Source organism: Pelecanus crispus, chromosome 1 (genome assembly GCF_030463565.1).
Source record: "Pelecanus crispus isolate bPelCri1 chromosome 1, bPelCri1.pri, whole genome shotgun sequence".
NCBI classification, from domain to species: domain Eukaryota; kingdom Metazoa; phylum Chordata; class Aves; order Pelecaniformes; family Pelecanidae; genus Pelecanus; species Pelecanus crispus.
This window is the reverse complement of record NC_134643.1, coordinates 29,389,786-29,409,014: the sequence shown is the minus strand read 5'-3', so window position 1 is coordinate 29,409,014 and position 19,229 is coordinate 29,389,786. Positions and strand designations below refer to the sequence as shown.

The following is a 19,229-nucleotide window of genomic DNA, read 5'->3' as shown; positions in this document are numbered from 1 at the left end:
TTTTCAGCTTTTCTGTAGTGAATCTAAAGCCAAATTTGAAATTAAATTCTCTTTGTTTCAAGTGTATGCAGTGGGAATCTTGTCATTTCCCTCCATTTCCAAATGGATCAAAGGCATGCATATGGATAAAGTAGAGTCCCTTTGGAAAAACCTTTCTGTGCTGTCAAAGGACACCGAAAGCGTTGTCTGGAAGCACACTGTCGTGTCTCTGAATTCTGATCTCTTCCACACAAAAAAGGACACAGTTTGAATATTCTTGGAATAAGCAGCTGACTTAGCACTGTTACAGGTAGTGCTTGTTTTAAATTGTGCTAATTGTATCATGGAGTATCTTTGTTGTCTTGTACATCCATACAGTCTTTCTGCTGAAATGTCGTATCTTTTTCTGTCTGAGTCGTTTGAGTCTCTGTCATTACGTTAGTTTCCATTTTTCTTCTGTGTCATTAAGACATATATTAAGTTTGTTCTTTTTCTACAAATGAAATTTTTAAAAAATGGAATTCCATGAAAAGCTTAATGGATTTTCTCCTTTTAAAGAGAAGTCTACACAGTTTAAATTTCATGCTCACTTCACTTGTGCGAAAACATTACCATCTGTTTTTTTCAGATTTTAAAACCTGTAACATCTTTATAGTTCCCAGCTTAAATAGTTCCTTGTTGCTTCATGTTTTGTAGAATTTTTAGTTACGTAAAAAAGAGAAATTAAAAAATTACTAAAAATCATGTTTATAGCAGAGAATAGTGAATGCAGACTGAAGAGAGAGTTTGAATACACTTTTGTAACATGGGTATTCCTTTCGTGGTAACCATTTTCATAGTGCTGTAAAAAGTCATGAAACCATAGTAAAAACATCCCAGCGAAGAAAGATTTGTGCAAATGTCAACTGTGAACACAGGATGTGAATTTGGGGCATAGTGATATGAGTTCACATCCATCTCATTTTTCTGTGAAGTAAGTGCTGATTTAAACCCTTGTCATGTAGTAACTTATCTTCACAGCGGCTCTCCTTATTCATATTTAAAATAAGCACAAACACCGTGCTTACGTTCAACTTAGTCTTTTAGCAAGTGGTTTAGAGAAGTATGGAGCTCTTTCTGCTTTTATAAATCATCTCCATCATCTGTGCTAAAGCTGCTTCTCCTGCTGCTTCCTTTCGATGCGGCTGGGGACGTGGAGGACAAGAGTGGGTCTGTTCCAAATGGTGACACCGTGTCGTCCAGTAAAATTTCCTCTAGCCGTTGCTCTTCTTTTAAAGCTGCGCTGAAGGACAGATCTGTGAAGTGTGAAAGTGGATCAGAAAAGGCTGTAGATCCATCACAAACATCAGAATTTGGTCCATGTGCCAGAGGAATTTGTTGAGAGTAGTCTACAGAGTTCTCCTCTGGATAAGACTGTTGCTTGATGACCTGGGCAGCTAAATCGACAGCGCTGAGTGAAGACATGACTGGAAGGCCATGTGCACGTGCCTGGATCTCTAGTTCCTAGCATTTCAAACAAAACCAATTAGAAAATTACTTTAAAAGAAAAAAATGTGTCTTCAGAACTATTGCAGCAAGTATATAGATCATACTTGCAAATTAACTATACCTTTTGTCCAGTTGTGAGACTATGTTTTAAAATATGAAATTGTTAATTATGAAAATTTTCCACTTGAGTGTTTTTCTTTTTATTTCCCCTCCTTTTGTTAAGCAACTCTCGTACGGGAACATGAGGTAGGACATTCACTCCAAAACCATTGCGTACTGAACTCAATAAAGGTACAGAAAAATATTGCAACTTTCTAGTTCGTTATCCACTGCTATCCAGGGAAACAGAAGATACTTTACTTGATGATGCTTATGATATACAGATATATGTGTAAATCACCATATATAAGAGGATTGATTTTTATGTCTGTCTGTCTATCTATCTCTCATTTCCATATGTGTCTACATTCAAATCTTGCATTTCAGGCCATGCAGGGCCATATTCTGCTGTTTCATGTCACAAGCAGATATAACTTGGCACACTACCCCCAAGGAAGTGTAACGTGTGAAATAGCTACAAAGGGCAATTGAAAATACTGAAGGGAATTTTGTGTCCAGTATTGATTTTTGACTTCAGGGATATACTTTTTTTGCTTCCTTTTTTGTCTTTCTCTGGCTCTAATGCATACATAAGGAAACTGTTTGCACAAATACTTTAACTTTCCATGTATTCCTTTACAGAAGGTTTAATTATCAAAGGAATTTCCTAGAAATCTAAAAAATACCCCCTCCCGAATATACACAGAAATAAATAGGGAAAGTCAATTCATTTTTAATAAATGACATTTGGGAAAAAAATGATGTAGATTAATAAAATTTGATGAGGGATAAGTACTGAGAAAGCTTTGTAGTTCATGGAGATGCTCTTATACAAACCTGAATTCGGAGTAGAAGTCTTCTGTTAGCATGCTCTAATTTCTTCTGCCTGTGTTCTAATTCTCTGGCTCTCTGTTGTTCTTTTTGTAGCCACTTGATGTACTCCACTGATGCTTTTAAAATAGTTCCTTTGTTCCAGCGCATATCACTGCAGAATGTAGAGATAACCTTTTCACAATTGTGCATGTCAGCAGAATTCATAAGAACTTACAAAATCTTTTACATTAATATGAAATAATGATTTACATGACTATTATTCACTCTTAGATATTATTGCTTCTGAATGGAAATTTTAATAGAATAGTTAAGAAGCCCTTATATAGTAAAATTAATCCCAGAATGAAAATAAGTGTCAAAAGAAAGTAATAAAGTGACTTTTTGTGGGAGAGCTAAATGCAATATCATGATTCTACCATTACAGTTTTTATATTTTTAGTGAAAATTGCTTTTATTATTAACTCTAAGATTAAAATCTATGTGCAGTATTTCTGCATTAATGAACTAGGAAATATACATTACTGAGGACTTAAGCCTAAATTTTTAAAGATCATTTTGAATATACTACTCCTTTTACCTGACTTACTAATGAGGTTGCTTTTATGCTTGTTGAGAAAAAAATGGTCTGTGCTGAATGCCACTCCTCACTGATGATAGACCAGACAAATCACATTTTGGTAACCATAATGGCTATGCAATGACAAAAAAAACATTCAAAAATCTTGAAACAATACAAACCAAGTTAAAATCCACAGCTACATACAGACCCTAACTCAAAATAAAAGCCTTGCAAAAAAATAAGTTCAAACCTGTCCATCATTCAGGAAATCATGGTTTAACTTCCAGCTTACAAGCAGTCTTATTAACAATAATACACTTGTTCAAATACATCTGTTCAAGGCCTTTCATGTACCCCTTTATCAACTTTCCATGTATTCCTTTATGTAAGGACTTGGAGGCCTTGGAACAAGAATGATTTGTTGAAAATGTTTAATTTCTAATAAAGTTCAGTATTTTATGACACAGGATGGGCCCACTGCATTGAATATACAGACAGAAGGGTTTGATGGCTTAGACCAAGCAGAAGATTAGCAGAGGTTCTGCTCCTATAAAGCAACCTAAGAAGTAAAAACCTATTTAAACCAACAAGAATCTGACGTTGGGAGTGACAAGTAACTGCCTTAGGTGCGGGGTTTTTTTTGGTTTTTTAGTACCTATTCCAAATATATATACTGATACATTGGCATTTATAGAGTCAAAAAGAAATATAAATTATACTCCAGTCAATCATCACTTTCCATTATTCCTTGGTTGCTTTAGTTAAGGAGACTTGCTCCTACTCACTTGTTCACCTATGGTGAGTAAAACTGATCTGGAGTGGATCTATTGCAGAAGTGTCTATGCTTTACATTCAGCCTCTCGGAGTAAGTGCCTAAGGAACCTTGCACTCTTACCCCAAGACTAAGCACCCCTAAGGGTGAGACTTAAGACTTCCACTGAGGCAGTTTTCTTTCTACTGAATGTATAGGGCAAAAGCCAGGCAGGTACAGGATTTGGCGACCCAGACCACCTGGCCGTTCCTGATGCACTGTACCAGTGATAAAACCTTATGGAGCTGATAGCCTTAAAGGTGCTCAGAAGAATATGCAAAACTATTTGTGATAAAGCATCACAGCGTTTAAACACATCCTAGAATTTAGATTATTTGCTAGAGATTTGGGAGAACCAGCTTTTTGGTCAGAGAGGGCTCAAATTCACACCTCTGTCCTCTCTGGGCAGCATACAAACTGTGGGGCTCCAGCACACTGGGATCTCCTCTTGTCTCAGTGATGTGGGGCAGGAATGCACAGCTTTTGGGATTAGAAGGAGAGGGGGTCAGAGAGAAAATAATTATTGTCTCAGATCCTTCTGTCTACAACACCAAAACATCAGAGGCTGCTCGCTGAAGTGGGTATGTATTCTCATTTAGACCATCCCTGGTCAAAAAGACTAAAGCAGAGGTGGGAGTGGGAGCCAAGAGCAGAACCTGTCTCCTTCATCACAGCTGAATCATCTCTTGGCAGTCCCTCTGACTTCTCCTTCCTCTCCCTGTACTTCTTGCCCAGGTGGGAGGACAGAACATTTTCCTGCCAGCTTCCCATGGACTCCCTGCTAGTAGAGGACTTTCTCCTCACATGTGGGATACCTATGTTCAAACTGTAAAGCTTAAGGAAATTTTTAGTACACGTGATGCTTATTTTCTGGACAAATCTTTGACTGCCATGACCACATTATAATGTTGTTTTCTTCAGACCTCTTTGGAAAGTTAGGTAAAATACTGAGAGGTCCCTATTTACGCCTGAATTGCAGTGGAGTTTCAAAGGCAGCGAGGTGCCTGTCTGTCTACACCAGAGCACTCCTAAATAAATAGGAGCACCTAAAGCTAGGAGGACAACAACATTTCAAACTGGGAATCTCCACTACCACCTCAGATATGAGCTATATGTGTTGTATATAGCTCAGAATTACTGTAGGTTTTTGTTTAATATCAAGTGAAAATGACTGATCTGGACATTTTCATGGCAACTTTGAAAATCACCACAGTAATAAGAAAACCTATAGCATAAGCTCTGGAGAAACACAGTCTGCCTAAGCAAGGCGGGGGAGCTCCTCCTAGCATGTAATTAAGACAAAACTAAGCCAGTTTTGGACTGATGGTCTGAACATTAAAATGTAGCACTATGAAATTTGAAATTAATCCATAGCTGGCAAAATGGAAATAATTAGGACATGTAACAGCAGGAGAAAAATATGCATATATCACATATTTGGCAAATATTTCATAGTGATTTCACAAACAATTTCCTGTCTGTTACAAAATGTTATGAATTCAAAATCAAACTCAGACAAAAATATTTCTTGTTAATTTTTCTGAATGACATATGAATAAGCGTTATATTCATGACTGTATTTGGAATCTTTTTGTGATGAAATTCATTCATGTTACACATAATTGACAACCTTTGTGATATTTCTTATTTTTAGTTCATGTTGCCTTGATAGTTTGAATTTTTACTTATATGATAATGATATTTTTTCTCAAAGGTTGAAATAAATCTTCACTGGAGAGCTAATTCCTGGATTCATACTGCCAGAGAGATGGATCTGGTCAGCTTCTGCATGAGATACAAATGGATAGGTATCTATTGTAATATTTACAAATTTGAGAGGCAAAACTATCATGGAGATCTAGGATGAAAATGCTGTGGTTACTATTATCATTTAAGAGATGCTGTTATTTTATGTGTGTGTGTGTGTGTGTGTGCATGTATCCCACATATCTTCTACAACTCTACTCATATATATATGCTGCTTGGTGTCTTATTAAATGAGGAATATTGAAGTTAAAGCTTCTAATGTCTGAAGGCAACACAGCAAAGGATCAGCTGGCAACCTTAGAAGCAGACATGTCTTTCACTCCGTGCCTCTCTATTTATACCAGGAGCAAAAGAAAATACTGAAGATGTCTGTGCTGGTTCTGCATCGCAGACACTCCCTATCCATTGTAGCCCAGAGCACCATACAGCAGTCACAGGACAGTGCTATGGAGAAACATAGGCTCTGTGCAGATGTGCAGGGTTGAAAGAGTAGCAATAAAACTAGTGAGGATGAAGGCAAATGCGGGAAACAGAACAGGGGATCTGCCTGCACAGCAATAGTCTGCAATGCATCTAGCTCTGCTTAGCAGGCAGGCAAGCAGATTCATCTATGTTGGGAAGAAAAAAGCACCTCAGCATTTGAAGATATTAAATCCAAGCACAGCAAGTGAATAAGAAGGATTCAGAAATTCTCTGATCGGTTATTGGTTTTCTGCTATTTCTCTAAAAATGCTGAATTCTAAATTGTGTGCAAATAAAGTTATGCAAAAAAATATAAAAGTGGCACTAGGAAATCATGGGGTTTGCTTTTTAGAGATTTATATATTGTGCTTGCTCAATATATAACAGCGATAAAATTTGAAATGACAAGGCCTACAAACCCATTGGAAAACCTTTAAAAACTAAGCAGCCACTGGCAGTTGTTAGTCATTTTATTGGAAATTGCTTTATAAAAACAGGCAAAACAGTTGCATTTATAACTGTTTTGAACCTATGAAGTTTGATATAGATCAACTAGTCTCTCGAGATGGCAGTAATTCTTTTTTTTCATTTTACTTTTTCACTGTTTATTAATTCCTTTCTTTTTTTTTCCTTATTCTTCATTTTTATAGCATGTATGTAAGGCTTCATCCTGTAAATACTGAAACATATGGGAAACTCTACACATGGAACAAGTCAGGTGAGAGCAGTAAGAAGTTTTGCAGGTCTGGTCATCAGCAATGACCTCTGCAATGGAGGATTCTGTCTTTGTCTCTGTGTGTGCATGTGGTACAATAAGTTGAAATTTTTAGCAAGCTACACATGTGTTATCTAGTCTAATTAACAGAGGTCTACCACACTTAACATGATTTGCATAGAAAAGTAGCAAATAAATAAAAACACATTGTGTTTAATGTCTCTGAACCCTAGGTCCCCCTAACTTTACCAGCTGAATCTCTCCAAAACTCTCAAATGCCCAGATCAAAACACATAACTCTCATCTAGGAGAGTTTCTCATTTAGGAGAAAAGAAACATAGCCATCAGACTGATCTTCAGCTCATTTCCATTAAGGTAATTTTGTTGAAGTCAAAGGAGCTTCAGTAGTTTACACAAGTTGAACTCCTGTAGGAAGGACGAGAGCATCTGGTCATCTAAGATTAAAACTAATTAACAAAAACAGAGTTTGGGAAAGGATGGTAGTCACAGAGTTTGCCAGCCACAGAGCAGTTACTAATAACAAATACATTTGCGAAGTTGAAACTATGTTTGCAGACCATTTCTTTCCCTATTTCTAAGAAATTAGCTTTAAACTATGCTTGCTCAAAGAAGTACTTTGAAGGACTTTGTACTTGTTTTGATGACCTGCACAATTACAAAGTGTATTCTCCTGAAAGGGGCAGCAAGTTTCCATTTTATAACAGCATGAGTGTACACAAGCTTTTCCTTTGCAAGACGTGGCCGTGCTGGCTGTTAGTGGGTCTGTCCACAGACAGCAGACAGAAGGCCAGGCAGAGGAAGATGCAGAGAGCAGAGAGAGAGAAAGCGCAACCCACTACTTCTGCCCAAATCCTCAGTGGTTCTCTTAACATCCCAGTTCTGTAAAATGACCAGAATTCTTAAAGGAAATATTTTTCTTTTTCTTAATATTTCTGGCAATTCCTGTCCAGCTACCATAAAACAGTTCTTGCATAGGCATTTCCAGACTGTCACAAAGTCCTGTTAACCACCTAAAACTGGGTTCTGAAAGGCTGAACGCAAAGCAACTGAATTGAAAGGTAGGTATATTGAAAGGGGCAGGTTATGAGTTTTTCAGCAAAATATGACTGCGTATTTTGGGCCTTTTTTTATTCTATTTCTGAATTATTCTGTATAACTGTTTTGCATTTCTGAATCACCTATCACTTGGATATCAAAGCATTGAAAATTAAACAAAAGAGTCAAAGTTCTTTGCAACTTATACTTATCTCCATTTTCTAATGCTGATGAAGTGAACTTAAAACACCCATTCACTTAAGCAATGTAATCCACACTTTTCATCATTAAATTAAAAAAAAAAAAAAAAAAAAGTGGAAAGAATAGGGGTTTAAGCCAGTCAAAAGAAAGTCCCTGCAGAAGCTCTGCAGGAGCCAAACAAGTTCACTATATAACTAACAAAACAAAAGTGAAATAAAAACCCCACACACCACTTCTAAGAAATAGAAATCATAAAAGGTTTCCAAATAGCATCAAAAATGTCCTTTTCTGTTCCTGAGTCTGAATGCAATCTTCTTGAAGCAAGCCATCTGGGACAGGCATGCTAACCACAATGGCTTATTTATAGTAGTATTTGCTCTTCAATGCAAAGGCTGATTTGCTTCACTGTCATTAGTCCAAGCATCAGTAAGGTTTCTCCTTTTCCAGCTAAGTTCCCACTATAAGAAGAATCTTCTAAAATCAATATATGAGGTGAAAATGCTATGTGTGATAAAATATTACAGATAAAGTATTGTAAGAGTTGATACATCTCTTTCTTTCAAAGAAGAAGAGGGCAGATTGGGGGCACAGTAAGGTGTTATGAAGGAAAAAAGCAAGAACTGAGAGAGAGGGTAAGGACACTGAGTTATGATTTGACAACATAGGACCACACCAGAAAGAAATAATAATTTGATCTGCTCAGCCAACAAAACAACATGGTCAAATTAATGTATTTCCACCTACATATATTTAAAAAAAAACAGTGTTTACACGTCTTTGGATTAATTCAACCTGGCACCAAGCTATAGCAAAGTTATGTTATAACCTAGTTTTTCAAAAGCGCCCTGCACCTTTTGATGTTTCTTTTTTCTTAACACCAACTTGAAAGCTTTTAAATAGGCCTATTTTCAAAAGGAGTACTGATTACCAGCATTTTGAAGACAGCAGTCCTCAGAACGTGAGACACTTAAGTTCACCTCCTGCTTTTGTAAACATAAGCCACTTTGGGGCTCTCACACTGTTGAACACAGTCATGGGTTTGCAGACTAAAACAAGAAAAAGCGATGTCTTCAGGATCTATGCCTGAAAATTTTTCATCAGGCAACACCACCAAAATCTGTGGGTAAAATCCACCATCCACTTATTGGAGCAAAATTACAGGTCCAGATCATTCATTTTAAGAGCTTAAGTGATTGCTCTAGGTATTAATGTTTTGAATAAATTCACAAAATAAACCTGAATCCAGACCAAAACTTGTAACTGAAACACCTCTGTAGGCAATCAAAAATCGCAACTGGAATTTGTACCTCATGGCCATTTCTAATTGCAGTATAACTTGCTTCCATTATTGCTTTATAGCTGCAAACCAACAGTGCCATCCACTGTTTTTCTGAGAAATCTTTCAATTATTTGCCCAAATGGTCTTGAATACTGAAAGATGCACCAGCAAAATTAAAACTTTTCTACCAGTCCGTGTTTGCAACAGATCACATGTGGCCAAAGCTTTATTTAGGTGCTTAAAGCACCTCTTATTTTAACTCAGCTGTGATACCTAATTCTATATTAATAACAAGAGCATGCCCATTTATCTAATCTTGGGTGGATGCTGTAGAAGGAGTCGAGTTCATGAATTCTCTAAAATGGATGCAGTATGTTAACTTTCTCTCTGGTGATTTCACTCCAAGTGGCTTGTTATGCCAACCTTGTACTTATGTAAGTCTCACACAGATTTATATTGTTATAGAAATCCTTAATATAATCAAAAGTTTCTTAGTCCTAAGGAAAAAAAAAAAAGGCTGAAATATCAATAGATGTTTTCATTTGAAGTATCCTGCAGGTCTGTATTGACATGCAAATGATAAAGACAAAATCTGTATAATCAATTTTATGCAAGTCACAATCATGCTAGTGCATGGTCTTAAGGCTTCCCTGAGTGACAGGAGAAATCTAAGGCTAAAGTTCACCATTAAATATCACACTGAATTGTTATTGCTAATCCTGCAATAGGCTTTCCTACCGAGGCGGCTTTTTTCATATTGATGACAAATATAAGCTTGAAGGGAATGCGGGTATAGTTTAAGCAATATGCATTTTGTGTTACTGTAAGTATATGCATTAGTAAAAAATGCTATTATTATAGCAATTATAGCAATTATTATTTTTATCCTTGCATTTTAGGACTGTTGTTTTCCCTGCACTGAGTGGAGGACTTTTGAAAAATGCTCAGTCTACAGACTCTTAAGCTGATTTTTTTTTTTTTTTTCTTAGGCAAAGGGCAGACAGTGACAACATTCATTTTGTTTTGTCCCACTAGAGGGCCCATGGCAAGGGCTGAAAGTGTCACTCCTTCCTTCTCCAAAGACAACACAATTGCTCCCAGGGACACAGAGCTGGACTTTCTGTTGCTTGGCTTATCTTCTTTTTTTCTTCTTTTTGGTTTTGTTTGTTTTTTGGGTTTTTTTTCCCTGATGTGGAAGTCTCTCTTAAACACCCTGGAATTGCTTTCATTTTGTTAGCCTTTCATATAAGTTTTCCCAACAGGCACCAAAAATCTGTCAAAGGTTTGTTACTTTGACAGCCTGATCTGAGCCAGTGACCTGGCATGGAAGATTTTGTATCCCATTACTCAATTCTATAGCCAGTATATGCAACTGTCTTTCCCCCCCTCCCTGTATTTAAACTATAAACATTATTATAGGAAAGACTGTTGAACTCACGGATCATTAGATTTGGGGATGAGTGTGCCAAGCTCCTTAATTCGGTAATTAATATTATACCTTCTTCTTCTCTCAACTGTTAAAAAGAAACAGTTACTATTTTTATGGTGAAATATTATTGGAGAAATTCAACATAAGACATTTTAATTAATTAAAAACAAGTCAGTCAGTGTTTTCTTCCTCAAATAGAAGTCCCAACATGTTCTCTTACCTGTCTCTGACTTACTCTTAGGACAAACTCCATGATTAGTACCATCTCTGTATCTTACCCTCCCTGTAGGTTTCTCTCCCATTTACAACTAGACTCCTAGAGAATGAAATAGTCACATATTGCCTAAATGTGAGCTAACACTTCTTTTCTTTCTGATGTTTATGTATCCTTTCTCCACTCTCCTCCCAATCAATGGAGTTTTCAGCTTAGTGGAGTTTTCTGATGACTTCAACAGGGACACAAGACAACTCATCCAGCGGTTCGTATTTTGTCACAACTCCTGCTACAGATCATGGTTAACAGCTTCGTTATCCCTAATCTACTGTTATCAGCATGTCAAACCATGGAGCTGACATAACTGCGATCATATCCCTTCACTGAAACTGAGAAAGACAGTGTACCAGGAAGACTTCCCCAGCACACCTGTTTCCTTCAATGATGGACAGCACAAGTGTATTTACAATAACTTTTAAAACACACAGAAAATGAAGGAAAACCTCATTTAAACAATAAAAAAAAAATATTTTCTGTATTTAAATTTATGCTTCTCCTGAGACAAACTGTGTATGGTATCTTGGTTTACTTGCAGATTAGTTAGAAAGAAAAAAGAGAAGATAAGTCTCATAAAATTCGTTCCTCCTGTCTGTGCTCTCAGTCCACTTTATCAGCATTGGACTGGTATCCAGACTGGAGTGTGTGCCTCTTCTCTGCACAAAGGGTCTGTCACCTTCCTGCTTTCCATTTCACTAATTTAGAGAGAATTCTCCTCTGCCTTCTCCCTAGTTTTTCTCCAGCTGCTTTTACATGCAGAAATCTCACATTTTCTAGTGGATAGGCCAAAGGACATCTCATCGCTTTGGGGGATTTCTTGTACATACCCATCACCTGGGTAGCCTAGTTATGACAAGACTGAAAGACAGGCTGGAAATCCTGTACAAATGGCAAAAAGTTCTTTTTCTATGAAAAAAAAATGTTTTGAGGAGGAAGGAAAAACACCATAGGAGTCCCATTGTGGTACTGCTAGTTGTCAGAAACCAGCAGTGATGTTCTGCTGGCACAAACTTGCACTTTTGTCTACTCCCTCCATGTTGTACTTTGACTCAATCCAAACCTCACTGAATGGACAGGATTCAGCTTTGGTACATCACTAGCATTGCACTGAGCCATTTCTGTTGTCCCTTGCTTCTTGGAAGACCTTGCTTTGGACTCGATATGCTAATGTCACTATACTTTGTCAGACCAGAGCTGACCCACGTAGGGCAGCCTAGAACATGGATACATGCTCCCCTCATCCATTTATGGAGACATGCACTTAAAGTTTCATGTCCTAACTTTGAATAAAAGTACAAAAAGCTGGTCCTTAGAGCCCAGCAGAGCTAAATTAGAAATGCGCAGTCGAGGGAAGCCTGGTGGGTCTTCCTAGGCTGACTTCAACTTTCTCACGGTCATACGAGCATATAATTTTCAGTCTCAGCCCCACCACACAGATCACTTAGTTCCTTACTTCCTCCAATACATAAATGTATTTTTTCTTCCTGTCTGTGTGAGGCTCTTAGGTTTGTGCAGCAGTCAGCTATTTCCTCCATAGGTGATTCCAGCTCAGGGAACTCCGTAGGTGTTATTGTTTACCTCTTGTGGTAATTTTACCTATTGTGAAATGCTCTGCCTTGGTGAGACATACTGTCTTGTCTTACTCTCTCTACAAACAGGAATTTCACTCAACAGATTAAAGCATATCAGGTTTTGTGGTCATGATTCACACATTCAGGGGACAGAGTTATAATCCTCCTGAGAGTACTGTTAAGTGACCCCTTGCATCCCATTGACATGAATGTGCTGGGTCTTGTAGGAGAACACAGTTTCAAGTCCTAAATTATACCAAAGCCAAAACAGAAAATTAATTTTTAAACTACATGGATGGGATGACCATATAGCAAACAAACATTGCAACCTTAATTCTTTGTTTGGGGAGGAAAAAACCTCCAGCAACAACAGCCAAAAAAAAAAAAAAAACCCAAACCCAAAATACATTTAGTAATGGTTTGAACTCTTGCTATTACAAGAAGACGAGGTTCCACTTCTCAGATCTGAATCCATTTTCATGGTTTCATTGAGGATCTAATCTTTCAAAAGCAGTGCTTTTCTAGTTCCTCCTTGGTGTGAGGAGGTAGAAGAACACTTCTGTAAAATATGGACCTTAATTCAACCTGAAACATGAATGTTTATAAAAATCAGGTTTCAAAAACTGCTTTTCAGACCATCTCTAAAAAACCTGGTACTCAGCGTAAATCACGCTAATAAAGCCTTTATATGTAATACATTAAAACATCTGAGCCGTCAGATAGTAGAGCTGTCTCCAGAGAGACTTTGAGCTCAGAGGTATACACCTGGAGCCAAACCAGGAGAGATGTTGCACGTCTGCGTGTTTAGCATTCTGGCACACAGCCTTCAGCTCAGTTGCCAGTGGTGAGGAACAGTTCTCAGACATGTCTTCTGTGTTCAGAAAGGGTGATCTCAGAGCCAAAATAAATAATAGAGGTAATTGTAAGTCCTGGCATCCCTATGTATGCATGTGCCTGTCTTTTCCCTTCTCACAGTTCCAGACAAATCCCAACCGCCACCTTTCCTAGTCCGGCAAAACCTCCCCATTCCTGCCTAAACAAGACAACCATCAGCTGCACTGGCACTTCAGAGATGGGCTAGCAATAGGCTTAAAAATCTACATGGTCTATCTGTAATCCACAGAAACATACAGACAGAAGTAAGGAAGCCTTCTGGAAAGTCTAAGTAGCAGAAAGTTGTCCACAGTGGTTGCTAGCGCATTGTACCAGTGGATGTATACTTCCAAGTACATAATTTCGTGCAATTAAAGCCATAAATCCCTCTAAGATTAACGGAATAGCCAGAGAACAAAGATATAAATATGTGAACAAAGATATAAATAGTGGCTATTAAGTAATTACTAGTTTAGGTTTAAATTGATAGAATCATAGAATATCTTAAGTTGGAAGGGACTTATAAGGGTCATTGAGTCCAAATCCTAGACTATTTCTGCTGGAAAATGTGGAAAGGAAAACTGGAAAATATAATTACTTTATTCAACACTTTCCAAAAATAATCCTTCAGGTTTTTTTGTTTCAAATTACTCTTTAGAGGGAAAAATTGCCTGATTTTATAGGCAATCTTCTTTCAGCATTAAAAATGATATTTTTTTTCTATTCTCGACAAACCGAAATGTTTGTTTTAATAAGTTTAATATTTAGACACCGAATTGTGAATTTCACTATGTTCTAAGCCAAAACTACAGAAGACTATTAGTCTAGAACTTAAATGCCTAAAGACTGTACATGGCTGCACTGTTCCTCATAAAGGAAACAGAAGTGTATCCCAGCCTAACAGAGGTTAGGGAGCTTGTGTATCAGAGCAGAGTCAGAGCGCCATGAGTCTCACCCAGTCCTGCCCTGATCTCCTTTTGTGACATACAATTTCCACAACTTTAAGTGCTTAACTAGCATTTAGAAGTTGTTTGATATCTTCTGTAATTTTTTTTCCTTCCCATCACCCATAAAGACAATATAGCCTCTCACTTGGTTGCTTCAATAAGTAAAGTGTGAAGACTGGATTTTCACTGTTGTTTTTTTCATCACCTGCCTCCTTTCTTGTCTGTTTTGCACTGTAATTCTTAGAGACAACACAAGTAAAGTGTGCAGGATACATCTACAACTGTAGAATAAAAATATAGTAGCAGGAGATGATATGGAAAGAAATTAATTACAATATGCTAAGTATTTTGAAAGACAAAAGTCAAAGACAGAAATTAATTTCAGGGAAGAAAGCTGTGTGGTTGGCTGTGTTTGCAGACTGAGTTCAGTTTGATTACCCTGGTAGGATGCTGATCTAGAAGAGCAGAGACGTGGTAGCTAACGTATATTATTTCTGCATTCCCCATACATTCCATTTAATGAGATGTAAGATGAACATATACTTACTGAGATTGTGGTTATCCTTTTTTTGCCTCTCCTTTGCCATTGCTCGTGTATCTGCTTCTGACAGAAAGTAACATTTATTAAAACAGTCCTTAAGTTGCAATTCCAGTACTTCTTTCACCTTTTCAAAATGGCCTCTTGTCACAAAGAGCAGCCTTCTAGTCTTTTTACTTCGTTACTCTCTTTATTATTAAGCAAGATCATAAGCAAATCTATATTTTACCAGTACTAAATTTTTGAGCAAGCCTGGCAGGTTGCTTAAGGTTTTTTTATTGCACTTCCTTTCTTTAAGAACATAGAAATGCTACGGAGGGGTATTTTTCTCCAATTTGCTGTATTTTACATCAGGATAAAACTTACAATACACTAATGTGAATATGGATTTGTATATCCCATAATGCAAGAGTTAATCAGATTGGTAAGATATTGAACAAACTCACTGTTTCCTCTGAGTGACACTAATAAACTGTACATGGTTGTTAGCATTCTTTGGATTAATTGAATGTAACTTTTAAAGTTGTTAATCTGCTAATATAGATTTACCTTGAATAGCCTTATTGTAAGGTTTTAAAGGAACCATTTGTTCTACCCTGGAACAAATTTAATGGATGATAATTTATTTATACCGTTGATCAGGAGCCAACATGTGGAAGAATCCACTATGTTTCCTAAAATAATTAGGTTTATTGGAAGCATGATGTTCATAAAAATCAGGGGACAAACATAGTTTCTGAATTGCTGAAGAGAACAGAAAGAAAACATTTCTCCTTGGTCTTTGTTCTTTTCCTTAAATGGAACTACAAACTGCAAAACTCTCAGGAATTTAATTATGGACATCTATTTCATGGGTAAGATTTATTCAAATTTTAAGAGAAACACCATCACTTCTGAAATTATAAAATACTAAAATCTCAGAGTTCTTTTACCTGTGAGTTCCCTTTTTACTGGCAGATTAGCTGGGCAAGAAGCATTTGTGAGACCCATATTAGCTGGTGCCATTCCCTGGTCACTGTTATATATATCCAAAATGCTGCTAGATAGCTTGAGGGGTAAGGAGAGGAAAGAAAAATAATAATAAAAAATATTAAAATAAGTTAAAGACTTAAAAGATTAAAAAAACATAATTCAAACAGCAAACTTCTTTGAAAATGAGTCTGGTGTTCTTTAGAAGGAGCTGTGTATGTGTGCCTAAAGTTTGCTGTTAGGTAGTATTAAGTAAAATTGGAAGTGAAGGGTCACAGTCTGCCACTCTTCCACAAGCAGCTTTCTAAGTGCCATTTGTGTGGGTTTCAGATGCAGAGTGATGGCAGGGTATGGCCCCCAGTGCCTGGTTTTTAATTACTTCTATACAGTATTTTCCAATAACAGGATTGCCGCAACTGCACTTCAAACACAAATTAGGCTAAAAGTAAAAATAACCTTGCTGCTTTTGACCTACTCCCCAGTGATTTTTTAACCACATCACTAACTCTGAATTTGTACTTCATACTGTGCCTGGTTTAGCGCTATAAAGATTCAGTGACCCAGTTAGATGCAATAGTTAAAATTAGAGTGGACAGAACATCAAAGAATGTGCTTTAAGGAAAGAAACTGTGCTGTTGTCAGGATAGACCAGATAACCTAATGGTTTTAACATGCATAACATATATGATCATGTATACCATTATACTTAGTACCTTCCAAAATGTAATATAGCATTATTTAAATAAACCTATAGAATGCACTTAAAGAGAAGTAAGGCTAAAGTATGTTTCTATGGATTCCAGATAATTACCCAAATATATTTTTACTTGAATAATTTTACGTATCTGAAATAACTGTGAAATATGTAGATTAGTAAAGAACAGTTGAGGCTTTGCTCAGTTTCTATGACCATATAAACAACCTTTCAGCATTGATCATTATCTTATATATTACTGTATGTTCATGTGAAAACAGCCATATAAAAAGAGTCCAAGTCCAGGGTCACAAAAAATATTTGCATTCATATTGCCTTCTAAGGCAATAAGAGCAACTCTTTGTTTTTTGGGGTTTTTTGGTTTGGTTTTTTTTTTAATCATGCATACAAAGTTTGTGCAGACAATTTTTTTTTCTTTCAGGGCCAACATACAGGACTCAGACATTGAGTTTGGGTCCACCTGGCCAAGAAACAAAATGAGAAAAAAGTGGGTGAAAAAAGTGAGGAAAATTGTAAGTAAAACTACTAACTTGAGACAGAAACTCATGAAAGGAAATTAGGAGTTATTTAAGAAAATTGCTTTTCATAGACAAGAAAACACGTTTTTACAGATCTGCACTCATGGATCCTGAAACATCCTGGAATTTTTCAGGCAGGTCACCAAGGCACCAACCATAGGTCTGCTGGGAACCAGCTCTTTTTAGACTCTGATCATTTCTCTTCTTGTAGAGACTGGGAGCTTCACCACAAGTTATTCTGAGTGGAGACGCTTTCCCAATGACTTGCTCAGTATGAAATTGTTCCATGGCAGCACTTGCTATATTTTTATATTAAATCTGAAATTGTAAATAAGTTTTATTTTCAAATAATAATTTTACTTAATTAGCTTATAACTTAATTATCTGAGAACTTAGTTTATGCTAAATTCTCCTAGTTGTATAACCTACAATAAAATGAAGCAATCGGGATTCTTTTTGAATACACATAAGTAACATGCTCATTTTTAAAGTAATTTGTAGAGGTTCACTACTTAGGAGAACCGACAATTCTTAAACACCATCAGAGATCACGACACCAAGTCAGTTTTGAAAATCTGCTTGCATATTTGATCTCTCAATGAAAATACTTTTTTAAAGAATGTTTGGAATTCAGTTCAGCATTACTCAAGAACAAGCTACGTGTAATATGCAGGATTTGAATGCTAAGCACATTTGCACATTAAGCACCTTTGTTTCATTCCTGAGAGGTAAACTGACAAGTATTGCAGAATTCACTGCAACTTTAACTTTGCATTTTCGTTGTTCCAGGGATAGCATAACTATATTACAAGAGTGAACTCATAATAGCTCTAGACATATATGACTTCCTACATTAATGCAAATGAATTTGGCTTATTGAAATTATATGAAAACAGAATTTTCATATTTAGTGCTGATATGAAATATTGAGAGTCAATGCGACTCCTACATTTGTTCCAGCAGACTTTGGAACAGGCTGTTATGTGGTTTAGGCTACTGCTTCTGTGAAATGCTAGGAAATAGTAACCACTGAAAATAATATAATCTGACAAATAATCTGACAAATGAGAAAGGCAAACCTATCATATTTTACATATTTCACACAGATGGGTACGTGAGTTCAATCACTTCCATGAAACTGGTGGTAATCTTTATAATTTATAAGATTATCAATACCATTCATGAAAAAATCAGAATTTAAAACCACACTTTGTCACAAACACGAGCTACATCAATGATTACTTCTAATCTTCAAGCAGTAATTCATCTTTATCCTTGAAGTATAGTTACATTTCTATATACATTTCTATTCAAAAAACAGGTAGACGTGGCACTTTGGGACATGGTCTAGTCTAGCCTACCTTAATTGGTTTAGTCTGGACTTGGTAATGTTAGGTTAATGGTTGGACTGGATGATCTTAAAGGTCTTTTCCAACCTAAACAATTCTGTGATTCTATGATTCTATTCACAAAGGTGTGAATTCAAATGACAAGGCCCAAATCCAAGAGAAAAGGTCATAAATGGCCAATTTAGCTGGTAATGAAAAAATAATAGCAGCACACCTGAAAGTTCAGAAGTGTATGAGGGTTCAAAAGAGGGTGAGTAAACTCAAAACCAAAGGTAGGCATTGCAGCTGAATTTGATTACACAGTTTATGAAGGTACTTCCATCTAACTCAGCTGCCATTGTCTGGAGTGACAAGAGTTCATATGCCTCCTTCCATCAGCAGAAGCCACTGGCGCAGTGTCATCCTACACAGCCAGGATTGCAAGCGAGTGTCTGTCCATGGTCTATGTCTGACTGCACTAACACTTCCACTGAGCTGTGAAAGGCAGGAAATATTTTCCCAAGTGTCCCATATCATTTTTGTTTCACACAGATGGTCTCCAGCATTTTTCCCCTCATCATTTGGCAATTTTTATCAGTCATTAGGAAAGCAGAGTCATAACTCCACGTGGAGATGATGAAAATGAAACCCAAACCCAAATCATTCATCCACTGATGGCTACAATCTTATCACCTTACTAATTAGAATGATTCACATGTGTTAGTCACTAAGAGTGTCAAAACCAGCATTCTGCCACACCATTAAAAAAAAACTTTGATCTAATCTTGTGTCCTAAATTCTTCTCCAGAACTTGGACACC

The 19,229-nt window shown here is 36.8% G+C and overlaps 1 protein-coding gene across 1 annotated transcript in view; it reads right to left on the bottom strand.

Moving 5' to 3' along the window:
- Window positions 1-1,101: 1,101 nt before the first annotated feature.
- The window catches only part of TFEC (transcription factor EC), a 92,987-nt gene continuing 74,859 nt past the window's right edge, over window positions 1,102-19,229 (bottom strand). Inside the window, exons 4-8 of the mRNA XM_075713166.1 lie at window positions 15,812-15,926; window positions 14,889-14,945; window positions 10,689-10,764; window positions 2,404-2,551; window positions 1,102-1,482 (exon numbers count right to left, since the gene is read on the bottom strand). Of these exons, the coding sequence (XP_075569281.1) occupies window positions 1,102-1,482; window positions 2,404-2,551; window positions 10,689-10,764; window positions 14,889-14,945; window positions 15,812-15,926 (777 nt within the window). The remainder of the gene's footprint in view (window positions 1,483-2,403; window positions 2,552-10,688; window positions 10,765-14,888; window positions 14,946-15,811; window positions 15,927-19,229) is intronic.